The 15,944-nt window shown below is 43.1% G+C and overlaps 2 protein-coding genes across 8 annotated transcripts in view; one reads left to right on the top strand and one right to left on the bottom strand.

The window, feature by feature from the left end:
- The window catches only part of LOC126273272 (PAX3- and PAX7-binding protein 1-like), a 165,924-nt gene extending 164,013 nt beyond the window's left edge, over positions 1-1,911 (top strand). For all 4 annotated transcript variants that reach the window (XM_049976818.1, XM_049976833.1, XM_049976826.1 and 1 more), the window contains one exon: positions 1,354-1,911. In XM_049976818.1, coding sequence (XP_049832775.1) covers positions 1,354-1,659 — 306 coding nt within the window. In that variant the 3' untranslated portion in view covers positions 1,660-1,911. The remainder of the gene's footprint in view (positions 1-1,353) is intronic.
- Positions 1-15,944, bottom strand: part of LOC126273306 (uncharacterized) — a 1,028,036-nt gene that overhangs the window by 98,166 nt on the left and 913,926 nt on the right. The gene's annotated exons all lie outside the window — the stretch shown is intronic.

The following is a 15,944-nucleotide window of genomic DNA, read 5'->3' as shown; positions in this document are numbered from 1 at the left end:
GATAAAGAAAGACCTTTTCAGTGTTGTCTAGTCGAAAGCTGTAAGAGACAAAATAACGAACGAAACATCCCATATATACTTTACAGTTTCGCTACGCCAGGTGGTTAACGCAATGAAACTAGAGAGTGGTCCCATCTAGTAGCTGAAAATACATCACAGGCGCGAACGTCTCCGTACGAGGGCATAGGTCTTGTGCAACTCTTCATGCTTTTCTTTCATACATCACTGCTGCCTTCCCAGTTCAGTGTTCTTCAGTCTTTGCCCGTCATGTTCCTTATATTCTTCTTCTTCTTGCCCTCCTCTATTTACTTCTTCTTCCTCTTCTTCTTTTCCCCATTCTCCTCCTCCTGTCTCCCCTTTTCCCTGCCCTTCATGTCCTCCTCATTCTTCTAATTTTTTTCCTCTTCTGTTTTTCCTTCCCTTTCCTCTTTTGTTTTTCCTTCTTTTTCCTCTCCTTCTCCTCCTTCCTTTGCCGGCCGCAGTGGCCGAGCGGGTCTAGGCACTTAAGTCTTGAACCGCGCGACGGCTACGGTCGCAGGTTCGAATCCTGCCTCGGGTATGGATGTGTGTGATGTCCTTAGGTTAGTTAGGTTTAAGTAGTTCTAAGTTCTAGGGAGTGATGACATCAGATGTTAAGTCCAATAGTGCTCAGAGCCATTTGAACCATCCTCCTTCCTTTCCTCCTCTTCCTTCTCCGCCTCTCCCTTTCTCTATCCCTCCTACTTCGCTTCCTCACTCTTCTCCTCTTCCATTACCCTTCCTTATTTTATTTATTTATTATTTTTTTAGCTCATTCCACAATGTGCCGCCAAAGCAACGGCGCACTGGGTACGGGCTCCAGCTGTCATACACTAATTAGTATTTGGTTAGGCGCTCCACTAACAGATAGAACATGAGAAACGACTATAATTCTTCATATATTTATTGAAAAAATCGAACAAAAATAAAAAATAGGTACCATTTTGATTGGAAGTGCTTCATCAGTTTTTCATTTCCCATTAATTTGGAAGTTGGGAGCTAACAATTGACTTAGTGTATTAACTTTTTAATAATATGCATATGAAAATAAATTCTGTGATAACCTGTGATCCAGCTGGCTAACTGAGTGTTAAGCCACTGATCAGCACGAGTTTTATTATTTTTGTGTGTCTCCCTATTCTTTTTCGACTTTGCTTGCAGTCAGACACTCCTTACAGCCTAATTTCTGCGCCTGTGCTAGAAACCTCCCAGTTTTGTTCCTCTTTCGGCCCTCCTGTCTCTTTGTATTAGCAGCACAACTGACGTGTCTCGAGCCTCTGCCACGCAGCTTTCCGCAGTCTCCGCCACTCCCCTTTGTCTGTGTTTTGCCGGCAGGAAGTGTCGGTGACGATGCTGCTGAACCGGTACCTGCTGACGGCGCTGCGCGCGTGCACGCCGGCGGACGCGGCGCGCAAGAGCGCCTCCATCGTGGCGACGTTCCCGCGCGCCTGGTTCCACGAGGAGGGCGAGCGGCCGCCGCTGCAGATGTTCGTGCAGCAGGTGCGCGCCACGGCGCTGCGCCTGCAGGACGAGCCGGCCGCGGCGGCGCGCGAGCCGCTCGAGATCATCGCCAACATCCTGCGCCAGTTCCAGCCCGCGCCCCTCTCCGTCGTCGCCACCGCCGCCGCTGCCGACGCCTGAGCCGGTGCGCTTGTGCCACCTTTTTGGTTTCATTTCACTCCAGTAGCACAACTCACAATAGTACAGCGGGTGTGGAATGTACAGGTAGCCGAGATAGCGGATTGCTTAATCACATTCTGGTACAGTATTAATATTGGTTCATTTTGGTGGCGAGAAAGCGGGCAAAGACATCTACCGTTGTTGTTACAGCTTTTATGTATGTAAACGTGTAATTACTATTATTATTTGAAATAAAGTGCGGTTTTGACATTATCTTGTAGCGGTACTTTGCTTTCAAATTTCATGTCTTGCCAGATGCCGTAGTAGAATTCATTAGAACCTGCCCCAAAGTCCTGTTTGATCCTATAGAGAGACCAACAAAATTTCATTTTCATTTGACGTTACATAGTACACATGATATAACAATGTGTAACCTCATATCCATATATGTTATAAAATGTATATATTTATGTCCCATATTTGCTCGTAAACCACTGGACCCATTTCACTCGAAGTTGGTACACACAACATTTACTATGTAGTGCTAAGAACCATCTATCTACGAAAGGGTGGGGGTGGAAAAGAAGTGTAGCCCTCGACGCGCCCATACACAGGTTTCCTTCATCCAGTATTTGAGAATCAAAGCACTTCGTGACTTGCAACAAACTTTATACTTAATTCGAAACTTTTACGAAACATTGTCTTGCTGAGAAACTTTATCGCTTACTACATATTCTCTATTCAAGCAGTAAAACTGCTGCATCAGGTATGACGTTTATTTTTATTACGTCTTTGTTAAGAACTGTATTCGCCACACAGTTTCCTGACAGTATCCACATACGCCACTGAATGTACCTACAACATTACATAATTGTACGACACACTCAAGACATACGACGTCATAAACATTGAGCTGCGTGAAAACGAAACTGCAGTGTGAAATCTGCTAAACCTACAGGTTAAATATGTGTAAAAAATCGTGTCAGATATATTGAATATATGTGACATGTGCGTTTGCGCACAAAGCTACAGATAAAAAACTCCCCCTAAACCCCTGGATCCATTCTAACCAAATGTGGTACACCTAGTGTTTACTATCTGTAAGAAGTACTGTGGGGGTAAGAATCAGCAACCTCCTGTTTGGGTTATGATTATAACGCGGAGAGAGAACTAGGGGAGGAAGGTATCGACAGAGAGAGGGGGGTTGGGAAGGGAGAGCGGACACAGATATGGGAGGACAGGGACAGAAAGAGATAGAGAGAGAGTGTGTGTGTGGTACGGGGAAATAGAGGGGGAGAGGAGGTGATGAGCTAAGAAGGAGGAGGAGGAGACGGAGAGAGAGAGAGAGAGAGAGAGAGAGAGAGAGAGAGGAGTTGAGCAGAGAAAGAGAGGGAGAACGCGTGGACAGGCGGGGACGCTGAGGACACAGAAAAATAAAGGGGGAGGGGTAGATGGACAAATAGCGCACAAGTACATACAATGCGCACACTACGCAAATGACCAGGAGATGGTCAGATGAGCGTGGAGGGTCGACCGCGGTTTTGGACCGAGAGCGGTCACCAGCCAAGCCTCAGTCTCTCTTACTCCATAACTGTGGTACGAGTACAACAATAATACCACCACATACGAAAGTCAGCTATCATACTGATAGCCCTGGACATCGAACCAGCTACAGCATCGCCACCACTACTGGTCTCTTGGAATAGAAAGCAGACATGTATTTCTTCGGCACCATAGACTACGTTTGATTATTCAGTCACAGAACGGATCGAGGAAGCATGAAGTTTGATCCTGTCAAACAGCAACAATCATCATCAGAAAGAAAGAACTGAGTTCAGCTTCCGGTGACGATGAGGTCATTGTAGACGGAGTCCAAGCTCGTACTGAGGAAGCACGGAGAGAGAACGTGGGCCTCAATGGACCCAACCCTGAGATCGCCTTAACAAATTTGTGGAAACCTAAGTCTCGATGACCGGACGGCATCCCGTCTCCTTTGTTGTTGCACGTGCGTAATTTAATCACGCCAGTTATTTCTTATACGAGCGTATCTCTGGTATCCGATAAGGAGAACGGCACAATAGTGGTACAATCTTCTATTACTTAGCTTTTTAAATGAATTTGTCACTATAAGGTAAAGTTACGTATCCTGCGTTTAATCGCTATGTAACACACTTAAAAACAGTTCTACGGAAGAAGCTGTAACAAAATCAGAATTAGCGTTCATCGTATTTTTTAAATGTTTTTGAGTGTCTCAAATCAAATTGCACTTTCGTAATTGTGAGCAGATGTTTTCCACAAGTTAAACGAGACTTCTGTAAAACCCAGTATTTCCGATGAAAACTGACGGCTAGCTCGTAAACGCAACCGGAGATCTTAATTGTTGCTCACAGAAGAAGTTAACTTTGTTCATACACCAAACTCCTTTTTCTGCAACTATCTTCCCAATACTTTTGTTTCTGATAAATCATAATGCACGAACATATATATCGCTAAGGATCTCAGCACTGAATCTTCAGTTGAAGTAAGAGTGGTTACAAGGGGGATCTGAGTCGGTGTTGCCCCGAATGCCAATTTCGTGTCCTAAACACTGCGCCATGCGCTCGGTACGAACAGCTAGAGACAAGACAGAGAAATCGAAAAATCTTGGTAGGCCATAGTGGCGGCTGTAACATGAAATGGGCTATAACATGAAACGCGTATAGTGACTTTGACTCCAAAGTATCAAGGACGCCATAGACCAGGTCACTGGATTCTACGGAAAACAGGAAAATATTTGCGACTTTTTCAAATTAAAATGCGTCATCACTGAACTAGAAGAAAGCGTAAGTAGAACCATATATTAATTTTCTAGTTAGAAATAGTACTGCAATTTTAGAAATCAAGAATGAGCTTCTAAAAAAGGCATTTTTAAACCAATTCAGTTTTACAAGTTCGTAATCTTTCACGACCAGTGTCATTTTGAATAAATTAGTTTTCAGTATTGGCCCTTATCATTATGAAACACTAAAGCATCTTCCCCTTAATACCCGAAATTAATTAATTCACAATGCCCTTATCTTGTAAATAAATTTCTCAGAACAACAGTGACGTCCTTACCTACAACAGTAGAGGAAAAAATTACCTTTGTTACCCATTATTAAAGCTGTTAGGGCTTAGAAATGTGTTCAATACGAAGAAACAATTTTTTTTATCGTTTTCCCAATAACGTAAAATGTCCGACAGGTAGCAAATAAAGTTTTAAATCGAACCTAAAATAATTTCTCCTGGACTACTACTGTTATTCCATGAACGAATTTCTATTTAAAACCTGGCGGCGTCGAAAAAAACTTGTTTTTATGTATAGGTGCATGTTCGTTAATGTTAACGCTAACCATATATATATGCTGCATACCCTGTTAACTGAGTGGTACCACATCATTCTGATAAAAGAATCGTTCATATGATGGGTAGAACGTGTAATTAACTTGCTGAGTGTTGATGATCATAAAAATGGGTGAGATGATGAAATCGACAGTGTCGCTGTTTGTGACACACCAGAGGTTCATGAAACCAAGAAACCTAAACGATGTACATATTAGGCAGAAAAAGGACGTAATAAATCTAGCGATCTGCACGATCGAACGTCTGTTGCAGTGTCGTGAAGTCTTCATTTATACTAATAGTGCGCGTTCCAAGTCTACTCATTGGACTCGCATTCGGGAGGACGACGGTTCAATCCCGCGTCCGGCCATCCGGGTTTAGATTTTCCGTGATTTCCCTAAATCGCTCCAGTCAAATGCCGGGATGGTTCCTTTGAATGGGCACGGCCGACTTGCTTTCCCGTCCTTCCCTAATCCGATGAGACCGATGGCCTCGCTGTTCGCTCTCTTCCCCCAAACAACCCGACCCAAGTCTACTACTCTTTACGTAGAGTGCAAGAATGAATGAAATTAATAATTTATTTAGAAACTCTGGAATTAGACTTGCAGCTTAATAAATCTGTACATGTATGTCTGTCGTCACTGAACAGGAATATTGAGAACTTGATGTTGAAGTGTTGACGTTTAACATACAGTATAATGAACGTTGCGGAAGAGTCAGAAGATAAGTTAATCTACCTCCAACATGAACGAAAATACATTGCAGCGGAAGCAAACACTATAGAAAATATTTGTCTGAAGCACTTCTCTCATTATCCTGTGACACGAGGTATTGAAGAAGACAGAAACAGCTTGCCCTTTTCTCACGTGATATCGTTCGAACCATGGAAGAAGGGCAACAGACAGATTCCATATTCCTACATTACCGAAAAGCGTTTGAAGCCATGCCCCACCGCAGACTGTTAACGAAGGTACGAGCAAACGAAGTAGATTCCCATACATGTAAATGGCTCGAAGACTTCTTAAGTAGTAGACCCAATACGTTGTCCTCGACGGCGAGTGTTCGTCAGAGAGAAGGGTATAAATGATCTTCCGGACAGGGTCAGCAGCAATCTGCGGCCGTTTGCTGATATTACTGTGGTGTACGGAAAGGTGTCGTCGTTGAGTGACTTTTGGAGGATACAAGATGACTTGACACAATTTGTAGATGGTGTGATGAACTGCAAGTAGCTCTAAATGCAGAAAAATGTAAGTTAATACAGACGAGTTGGAAAAACAATCCCGTAAGGTTCGAATACAGTAATCTGCTGCTTGTCACACACACGTAGATTAAATACTTAAGGGTATCGTTGCAAAGCGGCATGAAACTGAACGAGGATGTAAAGACTGTTGCAGGGAAGGCGAATGGTCGACTTTCGGTTTTTTGAGAGGATTTTAAGAAAGTCTGTGTCATCTGCATAGGACGCCGCATATAGGACACTAGTGCCACCCATTCCCGAGTACTGTTTAGGTGTTTGTGATCCCCACCTGCTAGGTTTGGTACCGGTAGGTTCGATCAGCACGCGAGTATTACAGGAATGTTTTGGGGACGCAAATGGGAATCCCAGGAGGAAAGGCGACGTATTTTCGAGGAACGCTGTTAAGAAAATTTAGAGAATCGGCGTTAAACGCTGACTGCAGAGTGTTTCTACTCCTGCCAGCGTACATTTCGCGTAAAAACCACGAAGGTAAGAGAAATTGGGGCTCTTACGGAGGCATATGGATGGCCGTTTTTTGCTCGCTCTGTCTGCGAGTGGAACAGGAAAGGAAATTACTAGCAATGGTACAAGGGACCATCCGCCACGCACCGTGCGTTGGCTTGCGGAATATATATTGTATGTAGATGTAGAAGCTGCATTAAAGTAGCGTAAAATGCATACAACACTTGATAACGTGTTCCAGACTTTGTACATTTCTTCACAACTTGAGAATGTTTTGTTGACTGTAATACTCGGAAAGCTGAAGCGTACACTGACTGTCGACGCCAACATACCCGAGGTATTTGACAAAGAAATAATAACAAAGTGTTAAAATGCAACCACGCAGCTGTGTAGAAGGCTGCGCTACGAGTATTACCAGCGAGGGTGACATTTGTGTAGCGCTACAAGAAATTTTAAAAGGACGAGGGAAAAAAGCAAAACAGAATTTCGCGGTGCGTCTGGCGCGCCAGACGCACGCGTATCGCATGACCTGAAGGACGACATTCTTGAGGAAGCCGTCCGGCGTCTCTGGCCCCGTAGAATGCAAAGAGCGTGCGAACGTGTGTGTGTGTGTGTGTGTGTGTGTGTGTGTGTGTGTGTGTGTCGCGGTGGAGGGGATGGCGTGGCTGCGCCTCGCCTCGCCACGCCGGGGTGAACGCTCCGGCCTCAAGGTGATCGACGGAAACCGCACGCTTGCCGCTATTCCCTTGTTTTGTTTCAAGTCGGTCACCGCCTTTGTTTATTTTTCGCCGCGTTGAAATGTGTACGAGCAATGTCCAGAACAAAGCCCTACTTGTGCCTTCTGATCTGAACTCGCATTCTACTTGCCAGAAAGTATTTCTGGAGCCCTGAACAAAATAATGTGGCCATCATGTATCGAATCCCACCTTTGAACTCGGAGTCTAACAAAGAATTAATGCAAAATCGTGTATCCTCGCCCCTCTGCGGGTTCGAAAGCCCGCTCTCCGGTATTGTTATACATCTATATCTACACTGCGCAAGGCAACTCAAGGTGCGCGGTGGAGGGTACTTGTGATGTCACTGTCAGCTTCCTCCCTCCCCTGATCAATTCACGGATGGTGAGCGGGAAGAATGACTATCGATAAACCTCCGAATGAGCTCTAATTTCTCTGAATTTCACGTCGTTAGCATTTCACAAGATGTATGTATAGTGACTGTTCTTGGAACTTATGCTCTCGGCCGGCTGGAGTGACCGAGCGGTTCTAGGCGCTACAGTCTGGAACCGCGCGACCTGCCTCGGGCATGGATGTGTGTGATGTCCTTAGGTTAGTTAGGTTTAAGTAGTTCTAAGTTCTAGGGGACTGATGACCACAGATGTTAAGTCCCATAGTGCTCAGAGCCATTTGAACCACTTGAACCATATGCTCTCAGAATTTCAACGGCAAACGTCTTCGTAATACACGATGCCTCTCTTGTAACGTGTACCCTTGGCTTTTGTTGAGCATCTCCGTAACGCTTTCGCGGTTACTAAACGAACATATTAGGAAACTTATCCCTTTTCATTGGATAGTTTTCTCTCTTCTATTAATCCAGCTTTGCACGTGCCCCAGACTACTGATCAATCAATACTCATTACTCGGTTTACAAGTGTTTTATAAGCTTCTGTCTTAGATGAATTACATACACACCATATATTTATGGCATACGGACGTTCCAAGTATAATTTTACTTCGTTTGTCTACGATGGCTATTATCAAATGGGAAATTCTGCTGGAAATTAAGGACCCGCTTCAGATTGCGCAGAGCATTTTCCAAGTGACTCTACCAAGTCCTTTCCACCGCGGTAAAACTGCAGCAAACATCCTGCAACAGACCCTTGTTCAAGAAACGACCGCGATTATATTTATATCACGTTGAGTGGATGTGATGATACACCCGGAGCCTAGAAGCGTTCCGCATCCAGTAGCCATTTGCAGATGTAGTATTCTTGCAGTGGGAAGAGTAACGTGCGAAAATACGTAGGTGGCAACACTATTCTTTTTCGTCTGAAGTCCCGTGAGACCACTGCTCGTTAACATCGTGTCTACTCTTATTTCTACAATCATCTCTGAATTAAGCGGCCTGCTCCGTATTTTACATTTTATTAATGACTAACATAATCGTGTGCTTCCGCAAGAGACTGTAACTAATTTGCTATTTTTCGTGGCGGGAAAGGGGGGGGGGGGCGGGACACACAGGAGTATATAACACTTGAAACTAAGCAGCAGAATCATTACCGGAGCTTGATGGATCAAGGAATATTTAAAAGCGTGAGTTTCAAATCTCTCAACAGGGCTTCCTACCGAATTTTCCTATACTCACCCTATAGTGCTTCATGGGAGTTCTTTGGCATTTTCGTCTATTTTTTTCAACTGAAAGGTTTCCCTTCTTCCTTCAGTAAAGCATGTTTGTTTCTTCATGTACGAAGTGGAATATCTTTTACAGGCCGGGAGGTTTATTTCTAATTCAGTTTCATTTCTCAGACTTAACAAATCCAGCATCTTAAGAGACAGTATATGGGCAGATTTGAAGCTATTAGCAAGCAAACTTAGACACCAGAAGGTAACAAAAAGTCTTAAATGCCTATTATAAAAAAATGGTTCAAATGGCTCTCAGCACTATGGGACTTAACATCTGAGGTCATCAGTCCCCTAGACTTAGAACCACTTAAACCTAACTAACCTAAGGACATCACACACATCCATGCCCGAGGCAGGATTCGAACCTGCGACCGTAGCGGTCACGCGGTCCCAGACTGTAGCGCCTAGAACCGCACGGCCCTTGCCCGAGGCAGTATTCGAACCTGCGACTGTAGCAGCAGCGCGGTTGCTGACTGAAGCGCCTAGAACCACTCGGCCACAGTGGCCGGCGCCTATTATAATATCGTATAATCCAAACATATTATAAAAATGGATGTTAGTACTTGTATATGAATGTATGCATGTATCTATGTATGTTCTTTCCACATGTCCTCCTAAACAACGGATTTCAACCAAACTTGGTACACATACCACATACTGTCTGGATAGAATCGCTGTGGAGGTAAGAACCACTTACCCATCAAAGGTGTGGGGGTGGAAGTGAAAAAGAAATGTAGCCTACGTCTCACGAACACCCAGACTTTATTTTTCCCGTATTTGATAGTGAGGGCACTTAGTGAATTGCAACAAACTTTCCACATAATTTCAAACTTTCTTGAAACTTTTTCTCCCTGGTATCCAATACAAATTAATAAAAGGGAAAAGGTTTATCGCTTACTACATTTTCGCTGTTCATGCACCGCAGTAGAACTACCGCATCAGGCATGACATTTTAATTTATTACTTCTTTACTGGGGACTATATTCAATAGATTTTGCATACAATTTTCATGTATACCACTAAATGGTCTTGCATAATTATATCATTGTACTACACATAGTTCAGGAGATATGATATCATAAACGTGGGATGCATGAGAAACTGCCGCATCATGCATGTCGTTTAAATGTATTACTTATTTGTTACTAACTGTATTCTCAACACCTTTCGCAGACAGTATCGACATATGCCGCTGAAGGTATATACAAAATTACATCGTTGTACGACGCATAGATCAGGAGATATGATGTCATAAACACTGAGCTGCTTGAGAACGAAGCTGCAGGGAGAAATTCGTTGGATATGCATGTGAAATATGGGTTAAATATATTAAATATATTTGAAATATATTCGGTATGTGCGTATGCCGGCAAAGCCGAGGGTGAAAAGTTCCTCCTAAACCTTTGGGCAGATTTCAACCAAACTTGATACATATATTATATACTATCTGGAAAGAAAAACTGTACAGATAAGAACCAGCAACCTACTATTGGGGTGGGTATGATAACGTGGATAGAGAAGGAGGGAGGACGAGAAGAACAGACAGAGAGAGGGAAGGAGGATATGGGTACACAGATATGGGGGGGGGAGGAGATGGACGGATAGAGGGGAAGAGGGGGAGACGAATAGAGAGAGAGGGATGAGGAGATGGGCGTAGGAAGTAATGAGGAGGAAATGGATGAGAGGGAGAGAGAGGAAGAGGAGGTGGACAGACAGAAGGGCGATGGACAAAGAGAAGGGGAAAAAGATTGCCTATTGCAATTGGAATAAACGCATAGCCGGGTAGTCAGCTTGTATGATATAAAGCCCTCGTGTTCCAAGTCCAGTGGGTGCGTCGAAACAGCGCGACGTTTCCATCAGTGTCACTCCCACCATCTTCAAGCAAAGTGTCAACTCGCTGAGAAAGACAACTAGGTTGTCCCGAAACATATTTCAGCTGAGAAAGTCCTGTACGTTAACTGGATTTTTTCTATCCATTTTTCAAGTTTGAGCGCAGCTGCAATTATTTTATTACTCTCTTATATAACATGTTTACGATTGTCTGTATTCTCCGTTTTGAGTGCCAGAAATATGAATCTTATGAAATGGGAACTCGCCAGTAAGTCCTTCAATTTTTAAGCAGTGTGATAATATTAAATAATTAAATATCATTCAGTTTTAGACAAGTGAAACAGCAAAATGAAAACTTGGAACAAGCTGCGAAAGACAGTCTGAACTAGTCTTCTGTAGAGCGCTCGCTATGAAATATTCTAGAAGTGGAACAGAAAAAGAGACTTAGCGCATTCAGAATTGCCAATTAATCCACACTTTGGGCTTTTTTATGAAAAGTTCATTTTCTTCTGTTGTGCACCCGTACCCAGCGTTTATCATACGACGTGGGAAATAAAAACTTTCGAATTTCATTCAGAAGTCAGTCACCGCTCGCATTGACAACTGGATAATTTCCAGCGTGAAATCCGGTACTATAATGTATGACGAGACAAATGCATCGCCAAAAACTAATCTTTCTTTTCATAAGACAAAAAATGTGTATAATGTACAGAAATAATACTGGTTTCCGCTAACTTTCCCTGCCATTCTCTTCTGTCATAAAGAAACAATGAGAAGCAAATGCTATTACTATGAGGGTGTAGAAGCCAAACATACAATTGGTTCTGTGTTGAATGTTAGGAAACAGCTCTTACCACATGCAGCATGGACCGCTACATTTCCGGTCGTACATATCTGATCAAGTGTAAAACTGTGCAGCAAGTTATTTATAGCTCCTTTACACCAAACGCAACGCCTTGTCATGAACTAGGTCATTCTGATCTCAACTTTACACAGTAGACCGACGTAACGCCGACCAGTTCTGGCAACGTACTCTTAATGATGCAGTTTGATGGATGGGTACCGGCGGCGAAACAAAACCGGTTACATCATCTCCTTTACTGACACATACTATGGTGATTTGCGTCTAGAATTTCTGTTTCGTAGCAGTGACATCTAGCTGCGCGCTGTGTATGTATTTATTTATTCTGACAATCATTTGCGAATAACCATGCACAACTATGCAAGTGCCTTTAAACTCACTATCACTTCTTAAAAAGTTGTTTACATCAATACTGACTGCGTATGAATTATATAACACGGCGCCGTTTGATTCAAGTAGTTCAGATACCAGAAAAACAGAGATATTTACTGACGCATGTGAGTAAAATGCAATGTTCGGAAAATTGACTGAATTGTGTATACGATATGCGGAAATAATACACTGAAATTGTTTCACAAAAGAATTTTTATATATATGTAATCTAACTATACCGAAAATGAAGAACGTAAGCAGGAAGAAAAGTTATGTACCGTATGTCAGTTTCATAATGTCGTAAAATCTCAAATTTCTTGGGATGCATGCGCGATTTTCCTTCTCGTATTTCAAATCACGGGAAAACAGCATCACGAAGATTATGAGTACATTCACATGTTTAGGGGCGTCTGTAGGACATTTTTTCTTAGCTGCGATATTAAAACAGTCGAAGATGGGAATTTACCGTAACAGAAGGAAACGATGAAATTCATTGCCAGTTAATGGGAAACAAACACAAAGTTTCGATACTAGTTGGGAATGAGCATCAGCTTTTCTGCATACGTCTCAAGAGACGTAAAAGAAACGCTGTAACAATGTGTATAGCAAAATGAGAAACAGCTAAAACATACACAGTCTGGGAATTCGAACGATGTTAAGAGGTACGCGAAAATTATCGGAGAGACTCCCACATCTGTCAGTATTTCAACAGCAAAAATGTATGTCGAGATAAATGAATATGCATAAAGATAATCATGCATAGATGGTGGCAAGATGAAGTAATTGAAGAGTTGATGAACAGGATTTAGTAGAAGAAAGCTGCGTGGCACATCTACACCAACATGAGGGATAAGTTGATAGAGGGCACTTCATGGTAAGTGCAGAGGGACAGTTGATTTGGTAATGGAGGGAAGAGTGTATTTATGTGGTGGTGGGGAGGGGGGGGGGGTAAAAAGTGGAGATGGTGACCAAGTCTGGAATACAATAAAAAGACTGAAGTAGACGTTGTGTGCAGTACCCATGCAGAGATGAAGAGGCATACACAAAAAAGATAACAAAATATAGAAACGCATCAAACTAGATTCTGTAAATATGAGAAACGCGTAAAGCGGACACAAGAAGTACCTAAACCTCAAGCTGCTGTTAGTGTGTAACAATGACATAACACCAACTGGAGCAGTCACTGCAGTGTGGTTGCTTGACAACGTCCAATGAGCTTGATATTCGGTAACTACGAAGCGTAATTAGAAATAACTGGTAAATCAAAAAATGGTTCAAATGGCTCTGAGCACTATGGGACTTAACATCTGTGATCATCAGTACCCTAGAACTTAGAACTACTTAAACCTAACTAACCTAAGGACATCACACACATCCATGCCCGAGGCAGGATTCGAACCTGCGACCGTAGCAGTCGCGTGGGGTAAATCATGTTACTTTCTTACTAAAGCTGAATTTTTATGGGCTTTACACACAACTGGTTTGAATAATGTTTAACAAATAGATTGCAAAAGGCTGTGCTGAGTAATTCGAGCAATATAGGAAAGGGTAGATGATTTGAGTGGCTGGAGAGAAACCACAAAGGGAGTTCAGCAGGGCCCAATTTTGGGTCCATTTCTATTTCTTACAGATTTGAATAACCTTCCATTTAACATTTAACAAGTAGAATTGGTACTGTTTACAGACGATACTAGTGTTATAATAAATCACATTAGACAGAAAGCAACGGAAGATATGGTAAATTATATTTTCCAAAGAATTACTAAGTGATTCTCAGAAAATGGATCCTCCCTAAGCTTCGGAAAAAAAGAAAAAGGAAAAAAGAAACTACTATCTTCAGTTCTGTACAACAGGTAGAGTCATGCCAACAACTGATGTAGCACAGTAAACAGGGTAGGCTGCTCCAAATTTTTGGATGTACAAACTGATGAAAACTTGAACTGTTACAAGTGTGTTAGCAGGCTTTTCAAACAACGAAGTTGCGTTGCTTTTGCTCTTCGTACAATTATTGCTAATCTTGGAAACAATCGAATTAACCTCCCGACAATATTTTGCGTACTTCCTCTAAAAAGTGGTCCAAATGGTTCTGAGCACTATGGGACTTAACTGCTGTGGTCATCAGTCCCCTAGAACTTAGAACTACTTAAACCTAACTAACCTAAGGACATCACGCACATCCATGCCCGAGGCAGGATTCGAACCTGCGACCGTAGCGGTCACACGGTCCCAGACTGTAGCGCCTAGAACCGCACGGCCCGTATTCCCTCTCAATAATTTCTTATGAAATAATGTTCTAGGGTAACTCAACACTTAGAAAGAAAGTATTGATTGCACAAAAGCGAGCTGTAAGAGTAATATGTTGATCCATGGATGTCAAAGAAAGTACTGATTGCACAAAAGCGAACTGTAAGAATAATATGTAGTGCTCACCCATGGACGTCATGTAGGTACATCTTCAAGAGCTAGGCACTTTAACCGCACCTTCACAATACATAATAATTCGCTAATGAAATTCGTTATAAATAATCCATCACAATTTGAGAGCAACAGTGATGTCCATACGTACAACGCTAGAGGGAGAAATGAACTTTATTATCAGTTATTAAATCTTTCAGTGGCTCTGAAAGGACTTCAATATGCAGCGACAAAAATCTTTTTATCTTTTGTTACATAACATAAAGTGTCTGACAGGTCGCAAGCAATCATTTCTCCTGGACAACTCCTTCTATGGTTCAAATGGCTCTGAGCACTATGGGACTTAACTTCTGAGGTCATCAGTCCCCTAGAACTTAGAAATACTTCAACCTAACTAATCTATGGACATCACACACATCCATGCCCGAAGCAGGATTCGAACCTGCGACCGTAGCGGTCGCGCGGTTCTAAACTGCAGCGCCTAGAACCGCTCGGCCACCCCGGCCGGCAACTTCTTCTATCCCATTGACGAGTTCCTACATAAATGTTGTCAGCTTGCTAAAAAAAACTGCTTGTTTTTAAATGTTGTTGCATGAATGGGACTAAAAAAAATAATGTGTTCATTAATGTTAAAGCTAATCATCTGTACATATCCTATAAAGTGAATTGTTCCACATCATTTCAATAAATGAATCTTCAATCAATCTAATGAGCCTGTAAATAAGTAACAACCTATGCAAGTGATATGCTCTCTTCCGAAAAGGGCAATATTAAAGATTTAAGTTTCCTCATTAACTAGTTTTAGGCTTGCAAAGCCACTGTTGCTGTCGTCAAAGTCGGTAGTTCGCTTGCATACAAGTTATCTGCTAACAAGAAGACCCACTCCGCTTCTCTGACAGTGCACTAAGGAGTTTGCAGAGTTGAAACTACAGGCTGTTCTCCCCGTCTCTGGGCGTTTGCTGACGTTATCCGCCCTATTGATCATAAGAGTCGCCGGAAAGGTGAGTGATGGGCCACCACCCGAGCTTATTTTGCCTGCCTCCGAACGGACACACGGGGCCTTCAACCGCCTGCGGAAGACCTCCAGCGAGCGCTGGGGCAGAGCAAACAGGCCGCGCTGTCGGCAGATATTATTTGGAGCGTCGCGTTGCGACGGCTCGCTCGCCGTTAGACAGGTAGGGTCGGAGCCGGTGGCGGCGGCGGTGGCAGCGGCGGTTCTCGCCGGTTTGCTACCAAGGTAAGGCAGGAGGGGAGGTCCGGGTAGCGTAGCCTCGCTCGAGGCCTCTGCCGGCGTTCCCGCACGCACGGACACACACACAACACAGACACGGGCTCACACAGACAGGCGCAGCGCGTGCGGGCGCTCGGC

The sequence above is a fragment of the Schistocerca gregaria genome, chromosome 1, assembly GCF_023897955.1.
Source record: "Schistocerca gregaria isolate iqSchGreg1 chromosome 1, iqSchGreg1.2, whole genome shotgun sequence".
Lineage (NCBI taxonomy): Eukaryota > Metazoa > Arthropoda > Insecta > Orthoptera > Acrididae > Schistocerca > Schistocerca gregaria.
The sequence above is the reverse complement of the archived record's forward strand: the minus strand, read 5'-3'. Positions and strand labels throughout refer to the sequence as shown.